At 33.9% G+C, this 11064-nt stretch overlaps 1 protein-coding gene across 1 annotated transcript; it reads left to right on the top strand.

Annotated features, from left to right (window-relative positions):
• Positions 1-1300: 1300 nt before the first annotated feature.
• On the top strand, positions 1301-4633 carry LOC121392474 (aminoacylase-1-like). Its single transcript, XM_041523673.1, is given in 15 exon segments — positions 1301-1421; positions 2049-2113; positions 2164-2268; positions 2478-2527; positions 2529-2544; positions 2610-2749; positions 2751-2815; positions 2861-2950; positions 3007-3063; positions 3119-3192; positions 3355-3404; positions 3449-3555; positions 3608-3791; positions 4366-4426; positions 4484-4633. Coding segments are annotated over 15 exon segments (1335 nt in total).
• The last annotated feature ends 6431 nt before the right edge of the window (positions 4634-11064 follow it).

Genomic DNA, 11064 nt, shown 5'->3' with positions numbered 1-11064 from the left:
AGCTTCTAAAGATCGATCAGTATTTGCTGTTAAAATTATATTAGTACGAGAGACGTAAGCTAGAGGGCCTGGTAAGAGAAATCCTGGCAAAGAACAGGTGAGAATCTCGCCTGTGTGTCCAAATACTCGTAGCTGCCCGTCAAGAGATTGAACGCAAATGAGCTCTTGGCCATCTGCACGTCCGAGTTGTCCGATCACCATCCCATGTGATGTGTGAGTAAGAGAAAACTGACAAACTGGTGTAATGGAGAGTTGTTCTCCTTCAAGTGATAAAGAATAAATTGCTAACAGTTTCAAATGAAGTACAGCTAACTGAGAAGAGGGTGAATCCCTATATAATTAGCTCATTATAATTATTAATAGTTACTTTTATTATAATCTACCTTAATAGCTTGACCACACCCACTTGAATTATTGGTGATGGTAGCTGTGTTTCCAATAGAAGATGACTGGGAGAGAATGGCTCATTGGTTGGGGCATATGCTCTTAAGATACCACTAAAACTACCCACCATTATAATATCTGAAACAATATAAATAAAAACCACACCCACTTCATATATAATGTAACCTCTCTATAGTGGACACTGTCCTTAGTATAATATGAGATTAGAACAAGTGTCCTCAATATAGAGGTTGTATAATACACTAAAGTATTAGTATGGGACTAGAACAAGTGTCCTCAATATAGAGGTTGTATAATACATTAAAGTATTAGTATGGGACTAGAACAAGTGTCCTCAATATAGAGGTTATATAATACACTAAAGTATTAGTATGGGACTAGAACAAGTGTCCTCAATATAGAGGTTGTATAATACACTAAAGTATTAGTATGGGGACTAGAACAAGTGTCCTCAATATAGAGGTTGTATAATACACTAAAGTATTAGTATGGGACTAGAACAAGTGTCCTCAATATAGAGATTGTATAATACACTAAAGTATTAGTATGGGACTAGAACAAGTGTCCTCAATATAGTGTCATAACTAGGCTAAGAAGGTTCCTCTTATAGACTTACTCTGGTCTTGTTCATCTGAGGAGATAGGTACTATAGTTAGTGATCCTGTTGAGTGGAACTCCTCATAACCAGATACTGTAGACCACCATTCTCTTGCTTTGAATAATGACATCTTAAAAGATTTAAAAACCCACCCCACTAACACAATAACACCACAACAGCACGTGGGTGTAGTATACTGGCGTATACGGAAACATTTTAAAATTTGTATACAAATGAAATGCGGTTAATAATAATCAACTCCGTATACTACGACTTCCTGTTATTAAGGGTTGCAATATGTCATCCACTACAGAGAATGAACCAACAGAGAAAAGAGCTAAAATAGATGAAGATCCAGCTATCACAAGATTTAGAGAATACTTAAGAATAAAGACTGTTCATCCTAACCCTGACTATGGTATGGAACACTAGGACTTTATTCTACTTCAAAAGTTATAAATATTTATATTCTATTGTATTGACAGTTGTTGTTTTTGTTAAGTGACACTAACAGAAATGTTATTACAGTTGTTTACAAATACATTCAATATAATTATGTAAACAATAATATTATATTTATATACTTGTAAATGTAATATGTATATGTCCATTTTGTAATGATTAAATGGACAGACAGATAGAGAAATGTATATAGTTTAATGAACAAATTAATGGATAGTTGGATATATGAATGGATACATATTACATGAGAATTGACATAAAATGGATACATGGACATATATATGGATGCATACACTAATAAATGGATGCATATACCAATATAATGGATATACACACCAATATAAATGGATGCATATACCAATATAATGGATGCATGCACTAATAATGGATGCATATACCAATAAATGGATGCATACACTAATAAATGGATGCATATACCAATAAATGGATGTACACTAATAAATGGATGCATATACCAATATAATGGATGCATACACCAATATAATGGATGTATATACCAATAAATGGATGCATATACCATTATAATGGATAGACACATATTATTATCAATATTATATTACAGAGAGTGCTGTCAAGTTTTTAGAGAGACAAGCCAAAGAGATCAATCTACCTTACCAATGTCTTGAGGTAGATATATATTAACAATACCTGTCAATATATTAATATATGTCCATTAGCTTGCTTCTGGTCGTCCTATAGTCATAATGACTTGGAAAGGTAGTAATCCTGATCTCCCATCAATAATGCTAAACTCCCATATGGATGTAGTACCAGTATATCCAGTGAGTTGAACTGTACTGTAGTGAAATCTTATCTAAACACTGAGATCTTAAATTAATTATTATCTTAATTAAAGGAATATCCTTGTTTTAGTAGTCCTTAATACTAGTAAAAGCCCACAAAGGACATTAATTGATGTCCTTATATGAAGTTTCACTCTCTAAAACTACATTTTATTTTTGTGTCACTGTGATTGTATATGATTATGTAGGAACATTGGACAAGTGATCCATTTGCAGCTGAAAAAAAGGAGAATGGAGATAGCTCGTGGTTCACAGGTACATCTTTCTCACTCACTCACTCACTCCCTTCCCCCCCCCTCTCTCTCCCTCTCCCTTCACAGGTCTCTCTCTTCTCACTCACTCTCTACCTCTCTCTTCTCCCCTCTCCCTCACCCCCCCTTCTCACTCAATATTCTCTACCTTCTATTAGGACATTTCTCAATATTCCTGTAGGAATGCAATATCTTGGAATGCAATATCTTGATACGATGTCTTAAAAACGCTAATGTCCAACCTCTACGCTCAGTCCATGTCACCTTTGTACCAGGTCAGTTGACATGTTAATGTGTCATGTGACATGTCATGTGATTAGATGAGGAAATTGGTGGAACACTGGGAATGCAATTACTGGTAAAGTCAGATACCTTTAAAGATCTTAATGTTGGTTTTGCCTTAGACGAAGGTAGTTAGAAAAAATACATTCATATAATAATTATATTGTAAGTTTGTATTTTCCAGGACTAGCTAATCCTACTGAGAATTTCACAGTATATTATACTGAAAGATGTATTTGGTGTAAGTCAATAACATTGCTAATTGTGGGTGTGGCTTATTTGCTCCACCCATTTAGGTTTGAAGGTTAAAGGTACTGGTAATACAGGACATGGATCTCGTTTTATTGAAGATACTGCTGCAGAGAAATTGGTATGTTCTATGTTCTATTTTATATAGTAAAATCTTGTTATAGCAATGTTACATAATACCCTTAATATCTTAATATAATGAGCCTCTAAAAGAGGATGACCCTTTAATTAAGACAATTAATATCTTTGTTTAATTTTAATAATATTTTTATAATGTAATCAGGTTAAAATGATTAATAAGTTAATGGAACTTAGAGAGACCAACCGTCAAAAGTAAGTTTATGTACTTCATTCATTTTGACATGTTTTAACTTCAGGTTATTATCTGATCCTAATCTCAAACTTGGTGATGTTACAACTATTAATATGACAATGTTAGATGGAGGAATTCAAATAAATGTTGTTCCAAATGAACTATCAGCTTGTAAGATGAAAAGGAAAATTCTTATAATTTTTTTCTTTTTTCTTAATAATAGCTTTTGATATCCGAGTTGTTCCTTCATTAGAAGAGTTAAAGAGGTTAGAACAAACCTTGGAGGAGTGGTCAAAGGAGACTGGCTGTACTATTGAATGGCTCGTGAAGAAAGAATATAGTCCTCCAACAAGTATTGACCCCAGTAGTCCATGGTGGACTGCATTCTCTTCAACATGTGATTCAATGTAAGTTATATTATTGTGTAATATATCATCTTTATTAAAGGGTCTACTTATTATCTTAATTGAAGGGTTATTCTACTTTTAAGGGTTATTAATATCCTCTATATATGCAGTTATGAAATGAAAGTGTCACTATAGTCAAGATGACACTGTTCTTAATATAGAGGTGTCCTTAAATAGAGATCATATGATATGTTAAGTACATATATACTAAATATAGAGCTTGTTCTTAATGTTGTCAATGAGACTACTACTCTACTGTGTTATTTTAATTTATTTAATCCTATAGTGTCACACTGTGAAACAGATATTTCCATTCAATAAAGAATTTGTTTAATTACATAACAATAAAATCTCTTAAGAAAAACAACCTCTACATTAGGACACTTGTTCTAGTCCCATACTAATACTTTAGTGTATTATACAACCTCTATATTGAGGACACTTGTTCTAGTCCCATACTAATACTTTAGTGTATTATACAACCTCTATATTGAGGACACCTCCATACTAAGGAGTATCCCATAATGTCCATTACAGACATGTTCCTATCATAATATTATCATATACTTACTAGTGGAATCAAATTGGAAGTTGAAGTATTTCCTGCTGCTACAGATGGACACTATCTCAGAAAAGTAAGTGAAATATAAGTGACTAACTGATAATCCCACCCACTAATTATCACATTACAGATTGGGACACCTGTCCTGGGATTCTCCCCAATGAACCACACCCCTATCTTATTACATGACCATAACGAATTCCTTAATGAGAGGGTCTACCTCAATGGTATTGATATTTACCAGAAATTGATACCAGCATTAGCAGCTGTACCACAATGAACACAAAAAAACTTTAAAATAAAATTAAAATAAATTTCAATTCAAAAATGAACAGTCTTTAGCATCACTTGTATGATGTTCTTTGTACAATACTATTATCACTATAGACTACCATTACTACTATAGAGAAATGTAATGGCTTCACTACTGCTTTACGAGATAGGCCTAACCTGATTCCTGGTGGAGCCATTGAGGTATACGATGGACGTGGGATAGAGGATGTTTTCAGCAGGAGCTATATAAGGATGTTAAAATATAATCATGAACATCTGTATTGTCTGTATTGAGGTGTCCTTATATAGAGGTTGTATAATACACTATAGTATTAGTATGGGACTTGTAATATAGAGGTTGTATAATACACTAAAGTATTAGTATGGGACTAGAACAAGTGTCCTCAATATAGAGGTTGTATAATACACTAAAGTATTAGTATGAGACTAGAACAAGTATCCTCAACATAGAGGTTGTATAATACACTAAAGTATTAGTATGGGACTAGAACAAGTGTCCTCAACATAGAATAAAAAGCTCCATTAAATTAATCAACACCAAAAGAGGACACCCCTTTAATCAGTACAATCACAAAGAGGATTCATATTATACTACATTCATACCTGAAGGTTTTTGTGGTGATGTTGTTACATTAAATGATAACACAGATGGGGAGGTATTCTCTTTAGGGGTATTTACAATTTGGGTTGGTTGCCCTGGCAAAGTTGATTGCTTCTCCATAATCGTATCTTTAATAACATTAGGATCATTATCATCTAAGTAATTAATATTATCATTAGTACAATAATCATAGGGGCTTACCATCCTCATCAAAGACAGCATCAGGATTACCAATGACAATACTCATATCAAGTGATTGTTTTTTTGATGCAACGACTGCAGCTTGTATATCACGCTCAAATTTTTCCTCGGGTGATAATCTATAAGTCACATGACTATCACATGATATTATCCTAAGTAGTAGTAACCTTTTAATTCAAACAGAACTGTCAATGTTTATAAGTTAAGTTTTATACATAGCAATAGACATCTCTTAAATTACACAGTATAAGAGAGACATTTGCATATCAATATAATACACTTAATAATTTACAAGGACAGTTTTAAATATAAATTATATATCTATGTTACTATAATATTTATGAGGCTCAAGGTATGAAGGATAAAGTCTATTTATTATCTGTTAGTATTTTAAATACCTTTTACTCTGCTTTTCTTGTTTTGTTACAGACTGAGGTTTGTTTTTCTTTATATCTGGTACAAAATCTTCATCTAAAACAAAAAATTACATTTTATCTAGTATGGGACTAGAGCAAGTGTCTTGATATAACAGCTATATCATTGTCGTAATCTAGACAATGAGAGGATACCCCTATAATAAGCATTTAGTATTAATAGCTACAACATCTTGCATTGTCAGTAACACAAGACAGAGTCTGTATTTGTATTTAACGCTTAGTACTCTAGACAATGCATCTTTCCAAGGGCAGTACTAAACTGTAATTTAATGTAAAGATGGCGCCTTACCGTCGGTATCTGACTCCTCTAATCTTTTATAATTCATGGATCGCTTTCTAAGTAGATAGGGAGAGACAAATTTGATTTGCTTGCACTTTTAAATTTATTAACAAACAAAGAAACAAAACAACTCTACCTTCTCCCCATTTTGTTCCCGCGCTCCTTTCCTGTGCCGCAATTAATTAACTAACGGTTACTATAGCAACAGTATTTAAAAATTCACACAAAAAATGGTACCTGATTTCTCTCCTTTTATATTAAATTTATTGCCTTTTTCCTTTTTTTGCAGCAGTCCTTCAATATAATTAAGATAGACCAGTCTGTATTCAACAATCAGAAATACAACAACTTCTCAATTCTTATACTAACAGTTCCCAGAGGCAACCATTCTTTGACAAAGAAACTCCCGAAGAACTCGTATTTCTACGAGAGCTGGTCTCAAAAGGACAATGGAATTATGTTGAGGAAATGTTACTTCCTTTAAAAGATCGTCCAGGCCACACTCAATGCCTGTACTTAATTTATCATCAATATTATATCGAGTTGCTTATGGGAGAATGTTCTGGCAAGGAAGACTTGCTCAGGGAGGTACTTGTGAAACTACGAGAGGTGTGTAGCAGTAAAGATGAGTTTAGTTCTCTATGTTATCTCTTAACATTGCCATCATTATTAAAACATCCTGACTATACTAACTGGTCAGTGATGTCATCTCGAGAATTGCTCTACAATCAACTACTACAGTTTTTATATCAGTATATTTATCTAACAAAATCTCCCTCTCCCACTACTCCACCCCTTAATCAAGGAGGTCGTTTAGTTCAATTACTTGCACGAGGTCTGCTTTATGAACAATGTGAAGATATCTTCCTGAAACGTCACGGACTGAAAACCCATACCATCTGATCACATGTTGGATCTGCTAACTTGGTTGCAACAATTACCTGATAGTCTGTTTCAAACTCCGCCCACTGCTCTACCTATCAAAATTACACCCCCTCTCATTAAGTCTACAAATCATATCAGTCAAAGTATGTCATTAACTGACAATGCACAGGAACAACCTCAAACTCCCCCTCTCTCAATCTCTGCCCCTGAAATATTAGAAAATAATGAAAGGTGTCCTAATCTTGATCAAGCCTTAACTCCACCCACTCATACTGATAAATCAGGACCGTCTTCATCCACTCCCAAGTATCCAATGAGTCGACAACCACTCCTTTCAAGTCCCCCCACACCAATTCTTCAAGAGAAGTCCAGAGTGAAGTTTGACCTTACCTCAGTTCAACCAAAACTATCTCCAATATCAGTCATCACAGATAAACAGGTATGTTGTTGTAGAGAAACAACATTGTAATTCCTTTGTGTCATCTGTTTAAATAAAATGTTTATGTTTCAAGACACAGTTTATTATATATGAATTGTCTAAATGTCAAAGTAAATATTATCATATATATACATTGACATGTTGTGTTAGATATTAACTCCTATATGAAAGAAAGTGGGCGTTGTTCCTTCCATTCTTGTGTCAATCCATTCATCTATGTATCTATCAAGTTTCTATTCATCTATCCGTGAATATTGTATTAAATCAGTTATCCATTTCTTAAGTCATTCATTCATCCGTTGATCCATTCACTCAACATATCCATCCATTCATAAATTCATTCATCCATTATCTTCTAGTATAAAGCTTATTAAAGATACTCTCCATTTTTAGGTAGTTCGTTCTGTAGCATTCTCTATTAATGGAGATCAAGTGGCAATTGGAGCCAATTCTCGCATACTTAGAATATTAGATACAGCACCTTTACTAACACACACTGGAGATACTGAGTAAGTGTATTATATACATGTACAATGTACATATAAAATTACACTAGAATGCCTCTCTTTATTGAGAAAGGAGGCACCCTTTAATTAGGACAATTAAAGTGATCCTTCACTCCTAATGTCCTGATTACCTACATATATATATATATATACATTATACAGTACAGACTGAAGTAACAGTTTAGTTGCCTGAAATTTATGGAACCAAGCATCTAACTAGCATGGTTTGATAAATCTTTTCATATCAGAATGATATCATGTTTCTATGGAGTTTCCTAATGTTTCAATGAGAACACTAGTAGATATCAAAAATACCTAATGTTACTAAAATGTTGCTTGCCCATAAATATATTTTAAAAGTAACAGTTTAGTCAGTTAAATACAACCATAATAAAGACAGATTTATAATGAATACAAAGAGGTGACTGTTACCATAATATCTTTGTCTCCAGGAAACACTCTATTACCAGAATTATACCATCAACCTAAATATCATCAAAGTTCTATATATTGTCTTAGCTGGTTCTCAAATGCATTATTAGCTTCTGGTTCTAATGACCAGTCTATTAAACTGTTACAATGTAAGATGATGGCTATACAAATGTGGTGTGGTCTCAAATCTTGGTGGTACAATTCGGGAGCTATGTTTTATGCCATCTGGCAAACTCGTTAGCTGTGGGGGTGGTCCTCGTCCTTTACAATTAATTGATGTACATCAAGGCAAAGTGATAGAGGATTTTAAGTTACAACAGACTCCTTTGCTATCAGTAACAAGACTTGATGATCATACTATCATTACTGGTAGTGAGGATGCTATAGTGTCTATATGGGACATAAGATGTCCACAAACTTATACTCAATTTCATAGTTTATCTCATTCAGTGACATCATTGACATTATTTAGAGATAACCTGTCATGTTCTATGGCATCTGGTGAATGTATTACAATGTCTTTAAGTGGAGGAGAAACTATAACAAAATGGCAGCCTCATGAAGAGGAATGTCGGTCGTTACGATACTCTCCTTGTGGACATTGGCTATTGTCCAGTTCTTATGATGGTACAATATGTATTACTAATAGTAATTGTTATAAATGGTCAGTATTGAGTCATCTTGATAGTAAAGTGATCCAGTCACGATGGCATCATCAGGTCAAGTTATAGCAACTACTAGTACTAATAAAACAGCTTGTTTTTGGAAACTGTTTAAATATATAAAGTGCTGGCCACTTTATTAATTATATTAATTATTGTGATTAAAATTAATGGTTGTTCTTTCAATAATAAATTACTCTTCATAAAAAGATATTACCTTCTACTATAAGTACATTGACTGACTAGTAGAGTGTGTATATAATATAGAGAGAATGCCTCAAACAACATGATTATAATGATCCAGTTTATAATCTTTCATATATTCTCTATCAAAACAGTTACAATGAAAAAACATTACCACTAATAATATAACTTAATAATCCAACATGTCCATATAATATATGGTAATATTATTATAATAATCACACACAATACAATACCTAAACTAACTATTATAATAACCTTACTACTAAAATTATAACACACACACTAGTATACTATTAAATGGTTTCATTGAAGTCTGTTATAATCTCTGACATTGTTGGACGTTCTCTACGATTCTCTTTCAAACATCGTTCAATAAGACCTTTAAACATTGGTCGTCTAAGACTGTTAATATGAAGTTGTCTCTGAGTTACCTCAGGAATACGACAGATCATCATTTCAATCAAGACAACACCATAACTGTAAACATCCATTGCAGGAGAATGGTCTCTTGGTACACCAGCTTCTGGAGCAGAATAAACTGGATTACCTGGATTGACTGTACGACCAATCATTGGTTGAAGATTAGCTGAACCATAGTCTGATACCTTGGGCTCTCACCCACCACTAATTGGCTGAGAAGGACATTAGCAGTGCTGACATCTCTATGTAGTATAGGGTCTGGTTTAAAGAGGTGGAGATAGTTGAGACCACAGGCTATATCTTGACTAATAGTCAGAACAGCAGGATAGGGTAGAGGACCAGTTTCTAGCTCTTTTACGAAGACTAGTTGGCATTAGTTCTGAGAGGATGATAGGAGTATCCACTTTAGTGGCTCCTATGAACTGAAGGAGATTAGGATGACGTACTCGAGCAGCAATCTCCATTTCTCGTGTAAAAACTGATATGTTTATATGGTGACAGGATAACAAAAACATAAAAGACATTTGGCAGCCACTCTAAGGCCACGAATTTAGCCACCTTGACTTCTCCCCAACCTCCTTTCCCAAGGACTTCGTCAGTCATCTCAATCTCCTCTTCCCTTACTACCCAGTGAGACTTGTTCTTGTAACTGTTGAACTTGTTGTTGAAGAGTGGTATAGTAAACTTGCTGTGCTTGTTGAAAGCGCAGTGGTTGACTCTCTTGGAGTTGTTGACAAAAATTATTCATGTTCTCACGTAGAAAATCATTTTCTCTTGACTCGACTATCTTGTAGCCTCTTGTTGAAGTAACCTTGTAAACTCTATTTTCCCTCTCTCTTGATCATGTGTAGTTGTAGCTTGAAGTAATCTTTGTTCATGTTGAAGTGTAGCTTGAGTTTGTATTAATCTCTTGAAGTTCTTTTCTTTGTTTGAAGGTCTTCTTGAAGAGTTCTTGTGATATCTATCTGCTGTTGTTTGGTATCTTGTAGCTCTTTGTTGGTAACTTCAAGTTGTTGTGTTAAACATTGGATTTCTCTATCTTTCTATTGTAACTTTTGAAGATGAAAGAAAAAGGTTGAATACATGTACGAGATTGGACAGTAAGTTGAGGTTGTCCATGTCTCTTCTGTCGTAGCTTAAGTTGATATTCTTCAGTAGATGTCAGGTTACTTATTACATCTCCTACATAGCAGTGGTCATCATTACATACTACAGTGAGAGATATAGTATGTTACAATAGTATTGAGTTATGAGACTAGTTTGTAATATAAACAGTTAATGTGTGTCAATACTCCTATATCATACTGTGATAATACTGATAATGTGTGTGTACTATATAACAAATAC

The sequence above is a fragment of the Gigantopelta aegis genome, unplaced genomic scaffold (assembly GCF_016097555.1).
Source record: "Gigantopelta aegis isolate Gae_Host unplaced genomic scaffold, Gae_host_genome ctg3875_pilon_pilon, whole genome shotgun sequence".
Lineage (NCBI taxonomy): Eukaryota > Metazoa > Mollusca > Gastropoda > Neomphalida > Peltospiridae > Gigantopelta > Gigantopelta aegis.
The sequence above is the reverse complement of the archived record's forward strand: the minus strand, read 5'-3'. Positions and strand labels throughout refer to the sequence as shown.